The 23,592-nt window shown below is 45.7% G+C and overlaps 1 protein-coding gene across 2 annotated transcripts in view; it reads left to right on the top strand.

Moving 5' to 3' along the window:
* Positions 1 to 22,385, top strand: part of GLRA1 (glycine receptor, alpha 1) — a 39,583-nt gene extending 17,198 nt beyond the window's left edge. The window contains exons 3-9 of one of the 2 annotated variants that reach the window (XM_010077017.1): positions 2,863 to 2,930; positions 11,436 to 11,659; positions 15,381 to 15,463; positions 16,133 to 16,270; positions 16,788 to 17,002; positions 17,674 to 17,820; positions 22,095 to 22,385. In XM_010077017.1, coding sequence (XP_010075319.1) covers positions 2,863 to 2,930; positions 11,436 to 11,659; positions 15,381 to 15,463; positions 16,133 to 16,270; positions 16,788 to 17,002; positions 17,674 to 17,820; positions 22,095 to 22,385 — 1,166 coding nt within the window. Of the gene's footprint in view, positions 1 to 2,862; positions 2,931 to 11,435; positions 11,660 to 15,380; positions 15,464 to 16,132; positions 16,271 to 16,787; positions 17,003 to 17,673; positions 17,821 to 22,070 lie in introns of both variants that reach the window. The other variant, XM_010077018.1, reaches the window with a different exon arrangement.
* Positions 22,386 to 23,592: the final 1,207 nt, after the last annotated feature.

The following is a 23,592-nucleotide window of genomic DNA, read 5'->3' as shown; positions in this document are numbered from 1 at the left end:
CTGTATTGCATTTTTATTTGAGATAATTTAATTTCAGTTTTGTTTCAATGAACTACACCTTCCCCGCAGGGCAGTTTTGCTGGCTTAGCCTCCCACACATAAATCAGGCTCCAATTTATATGGGAGGTGTTTTACAGAGCTTGGGGTTGCAGCTCTCAAAGCATGTCATTTAAATTAACTGCAGTAACTTATAAGGGCATTTTAATGGCTTAGATCTAAAGGAAAATAATACCAAAGATCCCTATCAAATTGATTTTTGGGGAGGGGAAGATTAACAAAAAGAAGATTGCAGTTTTTCCATGAATGCTGTAAAGTCTGGACTTAGCTGGGGATTCACATTCTGAGAGAACAAGGAAAAAGCATTTGGGCTTTGTTTTAAGTTGGAGGATGAAGTCAGTAACCCAGGCAGGGACAGAGCTGGACCTGGTAGGTGTGGGACAAGGGACATCTCACCCCAGCTGTACCCTTAAGCCTGCTGTTGGAAAACTCCTTCACAACCAGACCCCACTGCAGAGATGGAATTTTTCAGTAGCTGGCAGGGAAGATTCTAGAGTCTCACCGAAGCTACAAAAAAAAATTTTTAAAAACACACCCCCCAAAAAGTCCTGCAATGTGCTCACAGCTCCCCTTGGACACAGCAGAAAGAGCACAGCACCTCAACAAGAGCTGGGCTGCCCCAACGAGTGTCGCCTTCACACCTGCTGGGCCAAGCTCATCCCATACCCAGCTTCACCAGAGCACATCAGCACAGGAGCAGAAGGACCAGGGCCAACATCTTCCATGAATGTCAGAGGCACAAGCACATACAGCCATCCAGGAGGTCAGCTCAGTATTTTTCTTGTGCTGTGCCCTTTGAGAAGGGAAATCACATGCACGTGGACCTTCTATATGGTCAGTGAGCTGGATGCTGAGAAGAAAACTTACTCCTGAGCTCAACAGAAGCACTACAGAAGGGTTAAAGCAAGTGCTAAAGCCTGATCAAATGTGTGCTTTCAGCTGCTGGATAAACTTCACAGGCCTTTTGGATAAGAGGGGAAAAAAACCCCACCATTTTGTACCTGACATTCTAGTCCATGTCTACATTTAACAGTCTGGGGAAAGAGCTGCACAGATTGAGCAGTGTGTGAGCTGCTGCTGTGCTGGCAAAGGGCTGTCTGGGAGCTGGTTAGACAGAAGCATGCCTGGATTGCCTGGGACTCACACCAGCATCCTCCCAGCCATAGAGCACATTGCTGTTATGTGGCTGCAATCCTACTCTGCAGAGATCAGGCACAAAGTTTAAGAGGCCAAAGCACAAGAGGAGGAAAGGGAAATGAAGAGCAACCCAAGCTTCAAACTTTATTTAGTAATCAGGAAATTCCATTAATTTCCACACAGGGAGAAGTTTGCACTGATTAGAGGCACAAGCCTCTTGTTAAAGGCATTTCCCACCCCTGAGTATTTCATCTCCCAGCAGCTTCCAGACTGCAGATGTGGCTTTACCAGACAAGCATCACTCCCCCAGCCTGGCTGAGCTGTCAGGCAGCATTTGAAATGCAGACACCATCCTCATCTCCATAAAGGATGGGGGAAATAATCTAAAAATCCACACTCCACCATCTCCAGCGTTTATCTTCCCAGAGGCATCATCACAGGGATGATAAGAGATTAAATTCCCCCAGTGATAAAGGGACACCTTGGTTCCTGAGGAGGTTCCTCTGATCTCTGCCTGGGCATTTCCCCGCCACACACTGGGCAGCACCAGGTCCTTCAGGAGCCCCCAGAGCAGGGGCCCTTTCTGCTTCCCCCCTCCCCTTCTTAAGGCTCTGCAGAAATCCTCTCGTTACCTGTGGGCAAGCCACTGCTTTACCAGGCACAACATATGGCTCCGGTTCCAAAATATTCTCCAGTTTTTTGCTTTGTGCTGAACTGCAGCTCTTGGCATCTCCCTTGGTCCAAATGCAGCATTTCCACCTTAAATTTGCTGGGCAGTATTGTGGTCCACTTCCAGTCGTACTGATAGCTTTGGACACCTGTATCACCAGAACAACCTGACCCCCATTCCCTCTAACTACAATCTTTTCATCCTTTAACCCCCAATCCCCTGGCTTTGGTGGCCCCATAGCTTTTCTCATATGAGCAGGCTAACCAAAGCTTTGGTTTGAAAGCAAATAAAGCCCAGGAGAATCATGGCTGGGAGTACATTCCCCACCCCCCCCCCCCCCCCAAAAAAAAAAAACAAAAACCAAACACACAAAAAAACACCAAACAAACAAAAAACCCCCCACCAAAACAGCCAAAGACTTTCTGCTGCCAGAGCTCTGACATCTATCCAGCTGTGCACCTGAGCAGGCACCACCACTACCCCATGGGGTACTTGCTCCTTTACCCAGCCTGATCCCGACAGCACACTCTGTTGCACTGGCTCTGTAGCAAACCTATGGTCACAGAACATTTAGATGCTCTAAACAAGTATTTTAAAAGCACAGAGCTCTAAAGCAGAGGGTCTGTCAATGTTCTCTCTGCTCTCTTCTGGGATACATTGCTGTCGTGTTCAAGGTGAGGTTGGACCCATACAGCAATGCTGAGATATCAAGAAAGCTGTCCTTCCTGGCTAGGATCTATTCCTTCTCATCAAAACAGTTCATAGAAAGGTGCCTAAACAGTCCCCTAAACAGGGGAACAGAGGCAAAGCAAGAGCATTGTCTGGTGTCAAACTGTCACCAGAACCAGGACGAGACTAAGCCGGGTCAGCCAGACCTTATTCCCACACTCACCCCCCAGTCACCCAGTTCCCACAATAGGTTTAATACTGCAAAATGGAAACACTTTGTCTTGTAAGCACACGGTGAACTGCTGTTCCAATCTGTATTTGTCATGCAGGCCCACCAGTGAATGTCAGCTGCAACATTTTCATCAACAGCTTTGGTTCGATTGCAGAAACGACTATGGTAAGTAAAAAAAAAAATAAAAAATCACAGCACAGCTGGTCAGCCTCATTGCACTCCCAGCAAATGCAGGATCACCCTCCTCTTTAGTGTGACCAGAGGAAAATATTGCCTCTGTGTTTGCAAGTTTACCCGAGGTTTGAGTAAATCAATGGTCAACACATAAGACTTGCACTGCGTGTAGTTGAGATCACAGTCTCTATCTGCATCTCTACAAAAACGCTGTACAGGTGAAGTAAAAGGAAAAAAAGTACAGGGTCAGAAAAGGAAATAAACAGTCTTTTCTGAAGACTTACCTAAGGCTCCAAGCTCAGAGACAGCTGCAGATACTTTGCATTTAAGTGCATGTAAATCCAGAAGCTTGAAGCAACACTGTAAGTGAAGGGAAATCAGCTGAGCTCAGATTCAGTCTGCACCAGACTTCAGATTTCCAAAGATTAAGAGAATCATCAAGATATGTTTTTTTCTTGGAGACATTTCTGTTAGACAATGATTTTTAATAAAAAAATCAAAACCAATAGTTGCAAGTTAAAGCTCACTTCAGCCAATTAGTGAACATAGCTGAAGGCTGTATCTAATTGGCAAGACACTAGGAGCAGAGAGTCACTAGAACAGGAGATAATTGCTCCATCTGAAAACTATTAAGACTGGTTGTGACATACTCAGTGAACAGCAAAGGAAAACTCTGGAGGTACAGTGCCTTACCTCTGTGCTAATTGAAGGTAATCTAGAAATATGGTTTTTAATTTCTCTTCAGTGATCCTTTTTCTAGAAATATGTTGAATGAAGAATGCAAGATTGCAGCTTCAGGTGTTTTGTGTATTCAGGCAGGATGTTACAGGCTTCACATATAGATCACACTGATTGACTTTAAGAAGTTACTTACAATGCACACCACCATCAGAGGAGATCAACTGTTATATTCCTGGGGTTAGGAGTCTCTTCTGGCACTATTTATACCATTCTTTGGGAATTGTTAGGAGTTGGGGGCAGTTCAGTTCCAGTGGTAGAAAAAAAGCTGTTACTCTGCCCAAGCACAAAGAAACACATTTCATCGTTGGGTTGCAGAATTCATCAGAGTTCATAGATGAGAAATGTATTCATGGATTCACTGGTATCTAACACAAAAGAGAAATAACTAGAACCAAAATATGCATCTGTTCCTAATGTACTATTTTATAGGATGCATCCTTTGGTGTTACAGGCAATAAATAGTCTGTTCCTACACAATCTAGCAGAGATGATCCACAGACTGCAAGGCAGAGGGGCAGGCCCAGAGGGATCCCTGTGCAATGCACAGAGCACATTACAATGACACATTTTCCAATATATCTGTCCTACATTATGAGATGCACTGGAGCAGTCATATAAAGATGCCACAGGATCCCTGCAAGCAGGATGTTCCATAATATTAGCATAGCCTAGCATGAGAGAGAGAGAGAGAGAGATGCACTGCACCTCCAAGACACGCTGCAGGGATTTGCTATCCTCTCCAGATGTCACTCATTTCATAGTTTATCTTCCACAGAAAAAATTCCCATGGGAACCCAAGAACACCCTCTGGGCACATTGCTGTGTCTAGAAATACCCAAGCCAGCTCTGACAAGCTAGTCCAGATGTCAGGCTGACGCAGCACTGCACACAACCTAATATAACACGCTTCTTTGGGGACAGCAATTCTGCTTGTAAACGCTGACGAGAACACAAGCAACGCAGGTACGAAACATCTGAAAATGAGAGCCCAGCAATTTAGAGTAGTCTTTGGGATTTGCTAACCTGGGATTTGCTCTGCAGCAAAGCCCGTCTCACCCTGCTGATTGAGGACCCAGCAGGTCAAACAGGTAGTGGCAGATCCACACCACAGTTTCTGGGAAAGACAGAAGGTCCCATCATGAAGGGATTTTGATAAAGACATACTACTTTGAATCAAACAAGTGATCAAATATTTGTGAGGGGGGGAAAGCTTGGTAGGAGAGAGGCAATTCAATGTTTTGCCATAAAAAAAAGCAGTACTCTGTCATTGACCCTTGGGACTGATGATTGTAACATCCCCCCAGCTACTTCACTGGCCAAAAGAGAAAAACACAACATTACAGTTTAACCCTCAAACATTAGGTACTCTAATCCTGGCCAGGTTCAGAGTACTACATCATCTTACATTTGGTTACTCTTGCACTACTACCTGAAGGAGGAGGGTCACAGGTTTTCATGGATACCACATATATGATCAGAGAAGCCTTTAAAATATCTCCACATGGGGGTTGTCAGCTCCTACAGGAAATACCACTGCTGCCAGTTCAGTTGACCCTGCCTGAATCCCACAAATCAGCATAAATCATGAGGTCACAATGCAGAAATTAGAGAGATTGGAAGTGAATGCTCACTTACAGTTTGAGGCATCATGGAAGGCAGAGGAAAAGGAGAAAACCCAGGAAATTAGAACAAAGCAGGCACTTGATGCAGCCCCTTGGGTCTACAAACCTCAGAAGGGAGGATAATGAGCTGGGGCCCAGAGAAGGCTCGTACTTCCCAGAGTGGGCAGAAAGCTGGTGTCTGCCCCACAAAGGTTCAAAATGAGCAAGGCAGGAAACAAAGACCTGAAAACTGCTGTAAGGATAGAGGAGGGGGTGGGAAGACAATGTCATCCACCAAACTGAATTTCCCAAAACACAGCTGGCTTAGAACAAGAGAAGTTAACTCCTTTAAGCATCCTGCAGAACTGGAGACCCAACGTAAAAGCCTCTAGTGGTGCACATAACTGATTGGACATCCATGATAAATTGTGGCTTCTAGCTTATATCCATCAACCTCACTTGCAATCAGCTCTAAGGACAAGGGGAGCTACAATTGGGAGCACATCCCTGCAAAGCCAACTAGTGCTTCAAGGGGAAAGACACTACTAACTACAACAGCCAGACAAGTGCAGACAGACTCTTTCTGCCCCAGAGCATTACTGCAACAGTGCATCCAACAGCAAGGGATTCCAGAGGACAAAAGCAAGATGCACCCAACTCTATCTGCTCAGTTTTATTACAGACACCAGACAAACTGCTAAATCCCTTTCTGCTCTTTAAAAGCATAAACACCTTCCCCTCACCCATGCCAGAGCAGGAAACTTATAGCAAAGCTACAAATCCTTCATTCAAAATGAAGCAGGAGTCAAGCACCTAGGGAACAGAGACTTGGTTTTAAGTGAGTAAACCATACCAGCTTTGGTTTTTCTTTGTAGCCTAAGACAACTGGTAAGATTATCCGAGCATTTCATCTAACAAATTTCCTGCTATAACAGCAAACTTGGAATTAAGCAATGCCCTTGATTGCTCTTCCAATGCAAGCTGCAGTTTTATGAATCTCTCTCCCTAAGGCAGATGGGAGCACTTTGTACACAGTGAAAGCACATGGAAAAGCAGGATTTTTTTTTTTTTTTTTTTGTATTATGACCTGAAGTTACTAGGAGCTGGACTCAGTGCTCAAAATGACACCTCTCAGTTCCATGTTTTAAAGAGGACCTACATGCAGCAAACAAGAAAATGTTAAGGAAATAAACCCACAAAACAGCCAGCACAGGCTCCTCTAGACACAGTGTATACATGCAAATTTATTTCTGATGATTTCATGCCATAGTTATGCCATCTGAGAAGAGCAAACCAAATGTAACCTTCCAGGCAGCTGCAACACAGTCACAATTGCTCTCCCAGCATCTCTTAAGGGCAGGAGAAGCTGGAGGCTGCAACTGTCCAAATGGTAAATACTTGTTCAGAGACATCTGTACATGAGCTTTCCGATGAGCTAACAAACCACCCCGCAAAACAGACTGAGCAATTCTCTCCAGCCACAGTGCAGCAGACAGCAAGTATAACTGATGAAGTGCATGGGTCACACTTAATACCGGGCACACTCAGCCCGAGGTCGGCAAAAGACTTCAGTATCAACACACAAAGCCTGTAGCAAAAGCTACACCTTAAGCTCAATTTTCTCCAGTCAGTCATTCTTAAAACCAACCATCAGTCCCACAGAGATGATGAGCATGTAACAAGTCACGCAAAGCAAAATGAAAAGGTTTTCACAACATCTCATAGTCTGCTGCAGTTTCAACGTTAGACCTGCAGTGTTTTGGCCATCTCTGTGGTTGGAGGATGAGAGTTTGTTTTTGCACTGAATAGACGAGAAAGCTTGTTTTTTCTCAAAAGAACTACACAACTCAAATAGAGACACACACACAAAAAAAAAAAAAACAAAACAACCCCCAAAAAAACCAAACAAACAAAAAAACCCCTCACTAGTAACTTTCCAAGCTTGAAATTCAGGATGGCTGGTTTGAGCTCCAGCACAAAAACTCCACACTTACTAAGCAGCAGGGTACTACTCCCACCCCTCACTGCATGCATGCATGCCTGCCTGCCTGCCTGCCTGCCTGCATCAGGCTCCTCAGCAGGATGCATGCCTTCCTCCTCAGCAGGACCTCTTCCTCCTCAAGAGAAGAGGAGGCTGGGGCTTTCACAGGCAGCTCCAAATTGGCTACTTGGCTACAGCTGTGGCAAGGTAACCAGGTCCCTTATTAACCATTTCAAGGTCTGGTCCTGCTGTGTTCATGGGTTTTTTGCAATGAGTCCATTGTAGTGCTCCTTTGCAGGGCAAGTAGCCTTAAAAAAACCTGTTCATTCCTTTTCTAGAGAATAGACCCCATGTCAATAAAGCCCCCTGTGCTCTGCTGCCCCGGTGGGATAACAGAATCCCCTCCTGAAGGAGCTTGGTCCCCACCTTGGATTTTTTTTCCATCAGCAGCATTTAAATCTATCAAAGTGAAGTCTCTCTCCAGAACTTTCCAGTGCAGAGGCTGGTCTAACAGAACCCCTGAGTCAGGGGCAGAAGCCTATTGAGTTTCCTGACAGCCTCCATCCCTCCTTCACAATGCCACCTCCAGCCTGCCCCTGCCTTCATCAGCTCGCTCATCATCATGTGCCAAGTCAGTGGTACCTTGGGAAGGAAAGGTCTGAAATGATCTTCCATTTCCTTGGCTCCTTGTGAGGCCACTAAGCAGAATTCTGTTTCAGTATTATCAAATTGAATTACTTTGATCACTTCAGTTATATTCTTCCTGCCCTCTGTCATTTCTCCCTCGGGAGTAAAAAATCTTTGTGCCAAATTGCAGAGCTCCTGAATGCCTTCACAAGGCAGAGTTCCTGCTCTCTACTCCCACATCAGCCAGAGGAGCAGGTTGCACAAGACAATCAATGCCTGGATGTGATCGGCACACAAATGAGGAGCTCAAGTGATAAGAAGGATATGGAGAAAGAGACTTATTTTGCTGAGTTTGAAGCCCCAATAAGTTTTTTGGTTTTCTTTTTTTTTGGTTTTTTTTTTTTTTGCTTCACATCAGAAATCGGTCCATTCTTTCCATCACCTAGGAATAACTGTGGACTTCTTGGTGCTGCTAATTAAGATCTCACACAACAGCATCCAGGAGAAACACTGTACATTTCCATGTAGCCAACAAATGAGCGTTGTTTGGCTCATCACCTCTCAGCTTGACTGCTATGCCTAGGCACAAAGCTCTCAACACACAGGATCCTTTAGCTGGTAAAGAACACTGCAACCCTTATCTTAGGCTATGTCACAGCCACAGACAGACCCCATTTGCTCTCCGTGCCTTCTGCTGGCTCCTCAGTGTCCTGTCCAGTTTGCAGTCACAGTGCTTGTTTTCCCATTTATGTTCAAATAAGCCTGGACACAAGAAATCCAAAAGGCTGCTCAGCACCTTCAATACGACAGTGCAATGCAGCTGTCTGTCATAAGGGAAAAGGCATCTGGGAGGAAACAACTGTTCTCACTGGCCAGGACTGTGGAATAACCCACTGAGAAGGAAGATCACACACAGAGATAGGTAAAATACTAATGCCATAGAATGGCAAAGCCAGAGAATTGCATACAGCGTATGCATTGTATTTCTTTGGCTTTGTCTTTTCTATATCATCAATGTTCAGGTGTCTACATTCCCAAACAAAACATATCCACTGAAAACACCTGCCTCCAAGGAGGAGCACAAAGAATATCATGCACCAGAGCTACTCACCACACTGCTGAACATCCCCTGGATGCAGGCGGTGCAGTCCCTCACGCTACATGTCCACTGCACACCGCTGGACAAATTTTCATTTGGCCCACGAGCATGTGATTAAGATCCTTCACCATGGTGACAAAGACTACAGCAGTCATTCTGTCTATAGCCTCTTATGCCTGCTGTGGTGCCAATGTAAACCACACCACACCTCTTCTCACCCTTTCCTTTCCTTTTGGCAAGTTTTGGAGCTGAAGCAGTGAATTTACTCCAGCAACAAAGCTTATCCGCAGCAACATGGGCTGCTGCAGGGAGATTGGCTCCATTCCCCCCCCACACACCCCTTCCAACACTCCATCAGGCTGAGAACACTTCTGGGCAGCTACCACTTAAGTTTCTTCCAGACATGAGTTTAATTTGTGTTGTACATGACACAAGTCCCCAGCTGGAGCTGACCTGCTTGCATCCAGCTTTTTTTGTAGCTGAATAAGCAAAACAACATTTTGCATTTTACCTATCAGGTCAGTGACATTGATTTCCCCTGACTGCAACGGCTGCAGATCTTTACACTCAGAAAAGGGAGACCTGAAAGTATACAGGTTGTTTGGGGAGCTGCTGCATGCCGTGGGAAGTGGAGATGCAAGGTTGCTTTCCTTTTTCAGGTTTGCATGGTTGGCTAGTCCTGATCTAAGAGCCTGGTTCCTATCTGCTCACATTTTTTTCAAGACACACTATGGAGGGTGGACAGAGATGAATAATTAAGTCAGAGGGACCCACTAGGACTTGTGAAGGTGACATTTGGAATATCAACAGAAGGGGAAAGTGTTGCAACTCTTTTTTCATGTTCAGAAGTCTGCTCCTTTTAGCATCAAGTCTTTTGTTCATTTGCTGTTGTCACAATCATTAACGTCAGCAGCAGTTTCTGTGCTCTGAGGACGCAGATGGCACTAAGTGGCATGAAACAGATTCTAGACCATGGGCTTGGCTATGAGTTCCCCCATCCAAAACCAGAAAGCACCCAAGACACAATCCTCTCCCAACCCTCCAGCGTGACTGGATGCCTCAAGTGTCATGTCCTCCTGGACAAGAGGCTGTGGGTTCATAGTCAAATGAGCATTTGAGACAGCAACATCAGAAGGACTCTCCTCCACATGCACCCTTCAACTCAAGAGCTTTGTGTGCTCCACATGGAAAGAACAGACCTGATGTCAGAGTCAGAGAGATCTCCTCAGAACTGCCAGACAGTCTCACTGAAAAAAAAGGTCCTAGTGCCTGCAGCAGGTATTAGATATCAGCAAGCATGTTAGACACCCTCCATTAACTGCCTCTTAATAAAAGTCCATTAGTATTAGAAAGGCACCGAAGAAACCCTTAATCACGATAGCAACTATTAGTCTGGGCCAGGGCAGTGAAATTGGTTTATTATATGCTTCTCTTCAGGCACAGTCTGCCTCTATATTTAGAAAATGTCAATTAATTTATGGACGTGGAGCTTTTATCCCTCTCCTGATAGCTGGCATGTCCTCTCTCCATTTCAATTTGTTGGCTCTTTCCTATGTGAAATTCAGCAGAAAAGGGGCACACAGATCACCCTGGGAAGCTACTGGTCAGACAGGGAGAACAGAAGCTGCCTTTAATTGTCCAGAAGAGTGTCTGAGCTTGACCCCAGCAGCCAGCCTTGTCCTGGAGAACTCAGGGGAGCTGTAAGACACACGGTTATGAGGCAGATATTTTGCATGGTGCTGGGGGACTACCTTCAGTTAAAGAAGACAGCCATCCTATAAAATCTGTAGCATTTATGGCATTTTGACATTAGCAAGGGGAACCCAGAACACTCACTGAGGATTAGGGGAGCAGGCTTCATGCACATCCCTCCCGTATTCACATATTCTTGCCAAGGGCAGCTGTTCCTGTTGGTTCATCAGAATTACCCTTATACCAGTGGGCACACAGGGAATATCCCTTCCATGGACCACATGTCTCACTGTGCCTTTCCTTTTTACAAGTCTGGAGGAAACAGAGATAGTCACAATACGAGATGGTTCAACACATAGAAAGTTGGCTTTGATGCCTTTGCCCCCTTAATCCTCTGCAACCGTCACCTTGCTGACACCAGCTCTTACGACCCCTGCAACTGAACATCTCAGGGTTCAGGCCCCAGGGTTCAGACCAGAGGTCTGGACACTTCACACACAGCTGATGATTGCTGTGATGGAGGGATGCAAGGATGGGCAGCTGCTCATGCTATGAGATAGCTGTAAGCTCCAAAGCTAGAAACTAACAACAGCTCCTTGAGAAATAATGCCAAGAAGGCTGGCCATAGCTCTGGAATGTAGGCCCAAACATGATTCATTTCTGAGAATGATTTTAGGACATGCTCCCCAGTTTTCAGCACTTTCAGCCTGCTTTGAGCACTAACTGTTTCTCTGCTCCCTGCTTACACCACACAGGATTACAGGGTGAACATCTTCCTGCGACAGCAGTGGAATGACCCGCGGCTGGCATACAATGAATACCCTGACGACTCTCTGGACCTGGATCCCTCTATGCTGGACTCCATCTGGAAGCCTGACTTGTTCTTTGCTAATGAGAAAGGTGCCCATTTCCATGAAATTACCACAGACAACAAGCTCCTGAGGATCTCCAGAAATGGCAATGTCCTCTACAGCATCAGGTGAGGTGACTCAGTGGGAAGAGCCCCACCCAGGTAGGGGAGGGCAGAGCTAAACTCTCACTGTTCAAGCCTAAAATGAGAAAGTGAAGACTTTGAGCATAAGAAGTTTTTTTATGGGGTTTTTTAAAAAGTGGGAGATCATACTATTAACAGTGTTCTCGCAATGTGGTGGGAAGGGACCTCTGGAGGTCTCCCATGCAACATCGTCTTGACAATCGACAACAGATCAAGCCACCTGTGGCTTTGTGCGGCCAAAATGAAGTACCCCACGGACGGAGACCCCACGACCTCTGTGGGCAGCCTGTGCCAGTGTTTCATCCTCCTTTTGGGACAGATTCCTTCACAGAAAAATCACTGAAAAGTGAAACACATTCTTATTTCCCTGACCAATATTGTTTCAATTTTGTTTGAGTTAAATACAGCTACACAAGCTAAAAGAAAGAAAAAAGCAATTAACCAGCTCCCTCGTCTGGACCTTTATACGAAGCATTAACCTGTGCTTCAGAGCAGTGAGGTGCACAGTGCCCTGTTGGCATGTGTAAGCATGTCCTTGTGGGAGCAGAATAAGTGATCTTTCTGAGAAAGTGCCACCAGTAACCTGAGCTTCAAAACTGAATTTTGCATTAGTAGCCTCCCTTTAAAAGAAAGCATGAGAAGCACCATTATTTTTCTTCATGGTTAAATAAGACACTTATCCAACAGGACGGGGCAGCCTGGCAGTACTCCTTCACACACCAGTGAAGAGCCAGAGATAGAGACAAATTTTACTGTGCCTCATACCTCTCTCCAGAGCAGTCAGGATCTTGGAAGGATGGTGCTTTCGAAAGGCATGGAGACTGCACGCCATGAGCTGGGCTGCCTCTGGAACAGCAGAGACCACGGCATAGCTGGGGGTACTTCCATACCCCCAGGCAGCTCTGTCTTCAAGATCTGCTAAGACAAAGCTATGCCTAGGAAATGTATTATCAGAAGCAGGGTTTTTTTGGAGAAGGTAGAGAAAAAACTTGTGTGGAAGAGGGAGGCTAGGAAATGTCTCCTTCCATCAGGAGCTGAATCCATGCTGGAGCAGAAGGATGTTGGTACTTCAGCCACATGGTCACTACTTGCTGCTGCTTCTACAATAGGTAGGAAAGTAACAACCAGGAAGGTGTTAGCCAAAGCATATTGAGACAGAGGGTAGGTCTGGGAAAGAATCTAGCTGACCTCTACCTTTCTCAGTCGGAGGACTTCTGCTCCTCACTAGTAAATTCCTTAACATCCCTAATGTAAAATTACTTGAGATATTATACTAGCACAAGCCCAAAACCAGCTGTACTATGTAAAAACTAGTAGAAGCCCATGAAAACCATGTTTTGAAAGCTGCAGCATTTCCTGGCAAAATTTTAGGAAAACTGCTAAGTAGAGCTTCATGGCTTTGTCTGAGCGTAACTCTTTCCATTCATTCCTTTACCGCTGGATCCAAGAATCTATCAGTGAAGCTGAACTAATTGCACCTAATTTCCTACAGGAAATCAGTCCAATCCCCCACCTTCACTTCTCTTCCAGACCCATCCACTCTTTGTTTTTAACCAATGAAATTAAGATCAAACTACATGAGCTTAAAGAGGAAAAGTTTAACTCTGTCTTGATGACTTTTTCACCTCATGTATAACGTAAATTTGCCTGAGGTACACACACCCCATGTCACACTGTAGCTCCCATGGCAGCCATGGGGAAGAAAAAGCAGCATGGAGCTATAAAATAGAAAATAAACAGTTTAATGTTGCAACGTAGACAGCCTCCATTAAACATCAAGGTGGTTCCACTCCAGAGACCAGATCCCTGATGGCCAAAACAGTAAGAGAATTGCCATGCGTGTTAGCTGAATGAGGAAACATAACATTTCTTGATTTCTAAAAATAGTCGGGCAGTAAAACTGTGAGCATGTCCCAGAGTCCTTGTTCCAGGTGGGTTTGTAGGAGCACAGAGGGAGAATCCTGGGTCACTCCAACCCTGGGGTTGCCCTGCCAAACAGAGCAATGACCCAGCAGGTGACACGGGGTAAAGTGGCTGAGCTGATCACCATTTTCAAGGCAAAACCTTTAACTGTTTGAAAAAAAGAATTTTACTATCTCCCTCATCTCCAGATGAAAATACAGGGTTCTTTTTAAGTACATTTTCCTGTGAAAACCAAAAAGAGGACATTCATGATGGAAGAGCACTATGTAAATGCAAAGAGTTTCCAAAACGAGAAATAGTCTTTCCCTTTTGAATAAAGCTTTCTGTCTAAAGTGCTCTTCCATTTCCTAACTGGCTCTTTGGTACTACTGTTTGCAGTAATCAATCCCTAGTCCAGACACTCACAAGAAGGTGGACCCAAAGCGGACCCAAAGCTCAGCATGCTCCACACTGGGTTCACCCAAAATCACCCTTGAGGATTTCACTCTCTGATCCCTTCTCAGCACACACTCGTCCAGCACGTGCTCAGCATCTGACGACCTAGTCACAGCTACAGTCACCCCTCTTTCACATCTGGCATTTACAGTGAATTCTTCTCAAGGGGCTTGTCTGAAGACATAATTGAAGGCTTATCTCCCTGACTGATGAGAGATGGAGTCCCCTGCCAGAGACGCGATGAGAAAAACAAAGTGGGCAAAGGCTAGTGGTGACTCTCTTCTACTCAGGTGTTTGTTTAAATACAGAAAATGCAGTTGTTTTCATAAAAAGGCAACTTAAACTGTTCAATTCTTTCTACCGTAACAGCATCTTTTGTCCCAACATGCCTCTAAAGAGAATTTCTTCCAACATAAGAATTTAAGTTAAAGTATGTTTCCCTCCTGCTAAGTTTCTTGTAGGTCTGATGATAGAAAAATTTGATTCCTGTTCCTCAAGAAATTTTTCTATTTCTACGTCAAGGCAAAAAGCTGAAAAATCTAAAGACTTGAAGGAACAGCATTTTCAGCATTATCAAACCAAATAACGCAAATCTAGCTAAATGAATCAAACCAGTTAATATCAGATTGTTGAAACAAAGAAATATTTGAGCATAGGTCATGGTACAGGGCAGCACAATAATGCCACAGAAAAGGCAGCCTGGACCTAGAGGGGAATTAGAGCTTAAGAGACAAAACCAGAGGTCTCAAGAGGCACAGTAGGGATTCAAAAAGATACAGAGATTCATGCTGACTTATCACAGGGCATTTTCCCTGCAGAAAATACCACCAAAGTCTCTCTTTCCTCCACAGCAATATGTGATCCCTTTTTTTTTTTTTTTTTTTTTTTTTTTGGTGGCACAGAAGTGTTCTGTTCAAAGATTTCCAAACAGTCCCTGTCTCTAGAAATGTAACTGGGGAGTCAGAGGATGGGTTTGGGCTTGCTGCTAATCCAGACTGTTACGAACCTGAGGCAAGAACTTAAGACAGAAGCAGCAAAGCTGTTTGGTATGGGAACACTTTGTTCTGCACAGTCCAAAACAACACTGCAATGAAACGCCATCTGCAGCAGGCGACTCTGCCGGGAATTATATCACAGAACCAAATTCTCGGTATTTCTGATGCTTTCCAACACCACGTGTCAAAGCACGGGCAGGGAAGAGGTGAACGATCAGGCATTCCCCCCAGCACACCAGGATGTCTTGGGCAAGGTACCAGCCTGTTTGCAGCATTGGAGGGACGAGAGGGTTCCCCCCTTCACCAGTACCACAAACTCTTTGGCAATCCCCTGTGCTGTCTTCTCTCCTCAGGATCACACTGACTCTGGCCTGCCCCATGGACCTGAAGAACTTCCCCATGGACGTACAGACGTGCATCATGCAGTTAGAAAGCTGTGAGTCCTGCACACATCTCAATTTTGGAGAGGAGACAACATGTTTTCCCTCCCTCTCTCCCCTGCCATCTCCCTCCCCAGCTGCAACCCATTCCCAGTTCCCTTCACTGGAGGCTTGCTCAAGACCCACTTGCTCAGGATTTTCCATTCATTCAGCACATGTGACATTTCCTAGAGAAGCCAAAGCTTAAAAGATCCCACAAGAGGAGCCCTGGCTTGCTTGTATTTACATTGGCCTTTCACTTTGGAGGAGAAAGGTGAAAGTGCTTTCAGCTGCAAATGGGATTTTTTTCTCTCTGGATGAACATTTGCCCCTTGTGCATGTTGCTTATCCCAAAGGAGGGAAAGACAACGAACAACTTCATTCAGAGGAAGAGGTCAATTTGAAAAAATAGCAAACAGCTCAACAAGCCAAATTCCAGAAAAAAAAAAGTGATTCATTGCAGGCAATTCATTGCACACCATCACAGCTCCAGTGCAGGCTGTTAACCCAGCTGCTACCATACACATAAGCAGTTCTGCCTCAACCCAAGCCCCGTTCATTACAGCACTGCCCAAAAGGCCAGGGTAAGTCCCTGCCTCCAAGCATAGCTCTCTTCTGCAAATCTGTCCCTTTCCAGATCAGTATTTAATATGTTTCACGTGGTCTTTGTCCCTTCCTCTCAACAGTTGGCTACACGATGAATGATCTCATATTTGAGTGGCAAGAAAAAGGAGCCGTGCAAGTTGCTGATGGGCTGACGTTGCCTCAGTTTATCCTCAAAGAAGAAAAAGACTTGAGATACTGCACAAAGCACTACAACACAGGTCAGTGCTGTTTACCCTTAGCTGCTGGGTTCATTAGAGAGGAATTCAGGCCTGTGCATTTGCCAGAGTCTCCTGCTATGTCTGATGGCGCTCTGGTGATACAAGCCTTGTCCTACACAGCCAGGGACAACATATATATACACACACATGGATATGTTACCAGTAAATATACACATATATAGCCAATAAAAAGCTAATAGACACAAGTATATTGAACCCTCTTGTCCCCAGTAATACCCGCATCAGTTCACGGGTGTTTGGTCTGGGCCTTCTCTCCAAACATTTTATTTTGTCTTTAATGCAAGGGAGCAAGTGAAATTCAAGTGACAGAGGACATGCTGCCAAGAGCTTTCTTGTTGTACATTCATATTGCAGAACGGAGCAACAGTTGTTGATTTCCTCCTCTAACAAGGCTCTGGTTCTAAGCAATACAAGGAAAGTCCCCAGACAATAGCTGAAAACAGGAGGCTCGTCGTGCCTCATCAGTAATCTTCCATCTATCTCCTGTCCTTCTCAGGCAAGTTCACCTGTATAGAAGCTCGTTTCCACCTGGAGCGGCAGATGGGTTATTACCTGATCCAGATGTACATCCCCAGCCTCCTTATCGTCATTCTGTCCTGGATCTCCTTCTGGATCAATATGGATGCTGCACCTGCTCGCGTTGGCCTGGGGATCACCACAGTGCTCACTATGACCACACAGAGCTCTGGGTCCCGAGCATCACTGCCCAAGGTAGGAACCCATTTAGTTTCACAGGGGGGCAAAACATGCACTTTCTGGGGACAGCAGATAAGTAAGTCACTGCACAGATCCTCCTGCTCAAAACAAGAGGCTACCATTGCCCTATCCTAGTTTAAGAGCGAGCAGACAAATTCCAGCCCCCTCCTGCAAAAGTTTTAGCAAAGTTGCTACAACCAGCAGTAAAACATCCCCCAAGATTCAGCACTCACCCCAAAATCCATCACAGCTCCCAGTAGCCAGGAGCTCTGTACTTTACAAACCCCTGCAACAGCCACACATGGATATGCACTCTACATGTCATCTTTTCACTCATTTGACCATCATACTTTTATAACAGTACTGACTTTCCCTGTTACCCAGGGCTGTTGGTATGATCAGATTCTATTATTATTTTCCTTGCATTATAAACCATCACAACCAAGACCTGGATAAATTAAAAACTGTGGAACTATTGCTGCTAAAGAGCCCAGGAGCAGTTTCAGTGGCCTGATAACACATTCACGTCAAATGAGCTAGATTTTGGTGTCCAAAAGCAGATGTCAACCATATCGTGGCTTGACAAACTCCTTCCAAAGACCTTGGGAGTAACAAGTAAAATAGCAAGCAAAAAGGCATTTGGGTGAAGAAGCCACCCCATCCCAGCCTCTCTCTCTGACTCCTAGGTGTCCTACGTGAAGGCCATAGACATCTGGATGGCCGTGTGCCTGCTGTTTGTGTTCTCCGCGCTTCTGGAATATGCTGCTGTCAACTTTGTGTCTCGGCAGCACAAAGAGCTGCTCAGGTTCAGAAGGAAGAGGAGGCACCATAAGGTAATACATGGAGCATGAAGGGGACAGCTGGAACCTCTCCCAGCAGAACATCTCTACATGGTCAACTGACCTGAGCCACTTGCTCCCAGGGAAGTCCTCAGTGTATGGTCAGATGTTAAGGAGGGTCAACCATCAAAAAGCAGGGTTACCTCGATGAATTGTGTCTCTTCTAACAGCCTTCTGACCCCAGGAGTCTAGCAGGCTGGTTTTTGTTAGCTAGCCAAGTGGTCTAAGCCAAAAGGTTGTTCTCAACAGAACAATTTTCACACAGCAATGTGTCTGAGTTCTCTCCAGAAGACTCAGTGAGGGCTGGGGGGAGGCAGGCAGGGAGGGGTGAGGGATAACTGTGAGAGAACAGCATCCCCTAATGAGACCATCTACACTAGCCCGGAGGTAAGTGACACCTCTTTTGTCTCTGTCATCTCCGTGTTCAAAAGCATCTGCTTCTCAGACTGACTGCAAATTCCTCTCAGAAGGAAAGAGCATTATTCTCAGCCTTAGCCTTGCTCCATGCTCACTCGCCATGACTGACACCAGCCCGAGCATGCATGTGTCACACAGACATCTCCTGCAGCCTGGACTCTGCTAGCTTTTAGGCTGAGGTACCACAGCAAAGATGAACTAGATCTAGAAAGAAACAAAAAGGTGACTGTGATCACAAGACCAAAGGCACTAAAAAATTGCCTTTAATTAACTAGCAGAATCAGACAGATGGTATTGAATTTTCAGTGCCAGGCCTAAGAGGTTGCCCTCACGCTAGCATTAAAAAACAGTAAATTTGCTAAGAAAAAAAGAATCTCAAAAGATCCCCTAGGAGACCACCAAGGTCTGCCTAAAATATCCTTCATAAGTATTTGCCTACCATCTATTTTAAAGAGCCCTCTGTGATCCATCCCACCCAGAGACCCCCATTCCATTACTTCACTGTCCCGTCCGTTACAAGTCTTTCCCAGGGTCTGACGTGTCCTACAGCAGTTCACAGCGTGTGCTTGGAGCACTGCCGCCACTCCAGGAGGCAGTGGGGGCTAAGGAGCTGCAATCCCTGTCTCTTTGTATATTGGCCTCTCTCTGCTTCAGCTGTCCTATCTGTAAAACAAGAGATAATTGTTCACTTGTTCCCAACCCAGTCAGGACCAGGGATTAAAAGTATTGGATAAAGGCAAGGAAAAAGAAGGAACAGATGAGACCATCAGCGTCCATTGATTTTTTCTGGCCAGAGCAAGATCCTGCCATCTCAGAATCAATCGAGTTTTGGTTCAGAAGATGCAGCCTGCTTGATAGAGCCAAAGCTAAAACCGCCCAGCACGGGTGCCTCATAGTGCTTCTATCTCTGCATCTAGACTCAGGCATCCTGTCTCCGGATCCATGCTGTCGTACACAGATTGCTCTGTTGATAAAACAATACAGAGGAAAAAAAGCCGCTAATATACAGATGAGTTTAAAAGATATTTGCCAGAGATGTTCCACTGAACATTGCTATTACAATCGCTGCCCAATCTCACAGCAATTTAATTGGAACAAAGCATAAACAAAAACACTTACAAAAGCAAAATGAACAAGGTTTGCAGGCTCATCAGAAAACCAGGAGCTGACGGCAAATATGCAAATGGGTTAGTGCAGCTGCCAAAAAACCTAATTGCTCTGTCCCGGTGTCCTGACTTGTCTGGGTAGCTCTGCCTGGTTTAGGTACCACATGCCAGGCTACAAACAAGGGACATGTTGCAGTGCTCCATGCTGGTGAAGGAGAGGATCAGCCCATGCCCACATTTATTAGTTGTGCCCAAATCAAAACCTGCTGGCCATTCTTCACAGCTCAGTGCACCAGACAGCATGCCAGTCTGGCATTAATACAAATGAATCCAGACAAATCTGCTTCTTACCTTCCTCAGAGTTAGATACAAGGCGCTAGCTTATTCTCATCATTACGAATCTTTCTTCCTCTCTAAAAAATAAAAATTAAATCAATAAATATCTGTTGCCAGATTTCAGCTGGCCCTTTCCATTTCTGAGCCATCTCTTCCCTCTGGACTAGACTAGAAAGACCAACCAGAGAGCTCTCTCTGAAACCATTACTCTGTATTTACCGGGGCAGACAGGTCCTGGATGGGGAGATATATGGACTGTGATGGCTAGGGAGAGTTCCTGTCCCTTTGAGTCTGGTTAATATGACACCATCATCAGATCTGCTTGGAGGGTATTTGGAGACCCAGCCCAGGGAGGTCTGTCCAGTGTGACTGGTGATGTCTTTGCCCTTCTCCTTTGATATGGCACCTTGAAAAAAAGGCACCGTTGGCTGCTCTATCATGGGTACATCATGATATCAAAACAAATCAGCCACGGAAAACAGCCACTGGCTCCTCAGCAACGAGGAGGGAAAAGAAATTCAGTAAATTAGAGAAATAAGGGATTTAGGCTAAACCAGACACGTGTCAGTGGGCATGTGTTTGTGCAAGCAGAGAAGCACAGAGGCAGTTTTACCTGAACCCCCGTAATAAACTATGATCTTAAAGGTGTTTTCCAACCTAAATGATTCTATAATTCTGTGATTATAATACATATGAGAAGGTCTATAAGCTCGGAGCATCTCAGCAGGGCTGACAGGAGCCAGCAGCATGGCTGGAGGCATCTGCTGACCCCAGGGCAGCGGGAGGGTCAGAAATGGCCCCTGCAGCCTGTACCCTTCAGATCCCATCCACCTTTCTCATCTGCAGTGCAGGGTCTGGCCACCTGAAAAGTGAGCTCCTCCATCATCTATCATCAGAAAATCAACCTTTTAACTCAAAAATTCTCTCCAAGACTGTGAACCTTGACTCCTCTCTCACAAAGGGTCCCTTACAAGATGTTCAGCCTAGTTCCCTGAGAGCAGCTGGCTCCTAAATTTTGATGCCTCAGTTTCCCCTACCAGAGCAGGAGGCATTGTTAGGAGACAAAGACATTTAAGGATTGCCAAGTCCCAAATGCCAGAGACCAGAGACACACCAAGGGGACACAACCAGAGCAGGGAAGAATTAGCCAAAGGCTTGCACTCCATCAGCCAGGACTCTGAAACAAATAAGCCTGCTGGTATGTCATGCAACTCACCATCTTGCCACCTTCCCAAAAAAAACAACAAAACAAAGAAGGCTTGATTTTATTTGGGTTGTTTTGCTTTGCTCAGATATGCCAGCATACTCCTCCTCCTGCTCCTCTACCCCAGAGCCCCAGCACAGTGCCTCCATCCCACGCAGCTGCCTGCTCGCTGCAGGGACCATCCAGAAAAGACACTCTGCAAAGGAGAGAGGGAGGGCAGCTGGGCTACGAGGGAGGGGGCCAGTAGGTCAGTATTGGGGGACACAGGTCAGTGCTGGGGGACACAGGATGGATCATCCTCTGTGACAGTTGATTAGTGCCACTGGTCTAACAACTAGGCTCAGTGACCTATAGTCCAGAGACTGAGGTTTCTGACCCTGCCTCTGCAACTCCCTGGTTGTATGACTTTGGCCAAACTTGTTTTTTCCTGTGATTACATCCCCGTGTTCAACAGAATAAGGCTAATGCTCTGAGAAGCCTGCAAGGTCTCCACCAAAACAGCAGCAATAGCATTTGCCTTTAAACTGGAAAATAAATTAATTTTCTTGCTCAATACTTGGAATTAGCAGAAGCAGACATGTCTTACAATCGACCTGCAGAAGAGCATTTTTGGTCCTCACCTAGAAGATGGCTTGTGGAGAGGGGCTGTGGGGCTCAGGGGGGTCCCGTGGGTAGGCGAGCTGGGGGCTGGTTGCACTCTGCCTGCAGAGGTCTTTTCCTGGACAGGTCTCGGCACCTGCGCATCCATGTAACTCTGTAAGAAGCCTCGTGCTGTGGCTTCAAGTGCGTGAGTTACATGGAGCCCACTCCTTCTGGGCTGACACAGCACAGGCAAAGCAAAGAAGGTGCTGAGAGGAGCTGGGGGGGGAGGGAGAGGCAGAAGCAAAACAGGGGATGCAATCAGGAAAATGAACACAGTACCACAAACCATTCAAGGATGTCAAAGATCCAGCGGGGTGGAAGTCGGTCTTGTTCTCCGTGGGGTGCCTGGATCCCCTGATTTGCATCTGTGCATCACGCAGCTGGCACCCCTCTATAAGGCTGATCTCCCAAGAGCAGAGGGTTTGGCCAAGGGTCCTGAGGTGGGGGTATGACGGAGGTGTCTTTCCCTTGCAGAGCAGGGAGCTGGCAGTGGAGAGCCTTATAGCGAGGGTGCACGGTCTATATCTCATTTTAAGTAGAGCCCCATGCTGAATCTGTTTCAGGAGGACGAAGCTAGCGAAGGCAGGTTCAACTTCACCGCCTACGGGATGGGACCAGCTTGCCTCCAAGCCAAGGATGGCATCTCTGTTAAGGGCGCCAACAACAACAACACAACCAACCCGGTCCCCCCGCCCTCCCGCTCCCCCGAGGAGATGCGGAAACTCTTCATCCAGCGAGCCAAGAAGATCGACAAGATCTCTCGCATCGGCTTCCCTATGGCATTCCTCATCTTCAACATTTTCTACTGGATCATCTACAAGATTGTCCGCAGAGAGGATGTGCACAACCAGTGAGGGAAGGGGAGCAGCTGGGAGGGAGCGAGCAATCCTTTATATATGTGCAATAGCAATGCAGCAATGCATGAATTTAAGAATGTGGCAATATCTACTGAAAAAAAAAAGGGGGAGGGGGGCTGGGAGGGACTTTTAACCACGTGAACTGAGGATAACTGGCACAGGGAGGAGAAAAAAAGCTCTTGATCCGGGTAGCACAGGGTGGGGGTTAGTTTTACAGCATAGGAAGGTTTGGATTGCTCCAGCTGCAATCCAAGCAGTGTAATATACTAATATATATTCATGCTTAATTATAATGCAAAAAGAAAACAGTCAAAAAAAAAAAGATAAATCCTTTTTTTAGCCTATTAACAGCTTAGATTCTCAAGTCACTGGAATGATTCATAATTCCATGTGCAGAAATGACCGCAATTATGCTTTATCTGACTTTTGCTATAGAAAGGCCATACCAGTCAAGCACGTAGGGAAAAAAAGCCCTGACAAAAGGAAAAAAAAAAAAAAACAAACACAACAAGAAAATCATTTTATTATTCTCTAGGTTTCGCACTTTGAAAACTGGATAGACGGGGAAACTTAAGAAAGAGGCTGCAGGTTGTTGTTTATTTTATATATTTACTTTTTTTAGTCACGGGTTTGCTGATCAAACACTTTGTGACTTTTGGATAGAGGAAAGCAAATAGGTTATCTCTCTCCTCGCCATCAGAGAGCATCCAGTGGGAAACCCAAGAAGGACATCAGGGCCTTCATCAGAAATCGCAGGTACCTTCTGTCCTTTTCAATGTCCTGGCAGGATTCGAATCCCAGGAGTTAGAAATACTGTTCAGAACACTAGAAATAATGATTATTTTTTTTTCCAGACCTCTTTCTGCCATGTTTGTTTACAATGGAGGGGTGGAAGTATTGGACTAGTTAAAGCAGAAATTATATTTAAAATATAGAGAAAGTAGGCATATTTATGCCTTATTGTGACAGGACCGGGCGAGTGGCAATATTGTCGGTAAAGGGTGGGTGGGGGGAAGGTGTGTACAGAGAGAGCAGCTCTTATTTTCAGACATTTCATAGCAGTAATATTAATAGCAAAGCTTTGAAACTCTATTTTTGTATCTATTTTGGTGCTGCATTTAGCTTTAACGTGTGGACGGGAAGATGGAGCAGGCTGCTCTGCCCCAGGGGAGGCTGCTGCAGTCTGGTGGGGAAGGGGAAGGGG

This window comes from Pterocles gutturalis, unplaced genomic scaffold, assembly GCF_000699245.1.
Source record: "Pterocles gutturalis isolate BGI_N339 unplaced genomic scaffold, ASM69924v1 scaffold16183, whole genome shotgun sequence".
Lineage (NCBI taxonomy): Eukaryota > Metazoa > Chordata > Aves > Pterocliformes > Pteroclidae > Pterocles > Pterocles gutturalis.
This window is presented reverse-complemented; position numbering and strand designations above follow the sequence as displayed.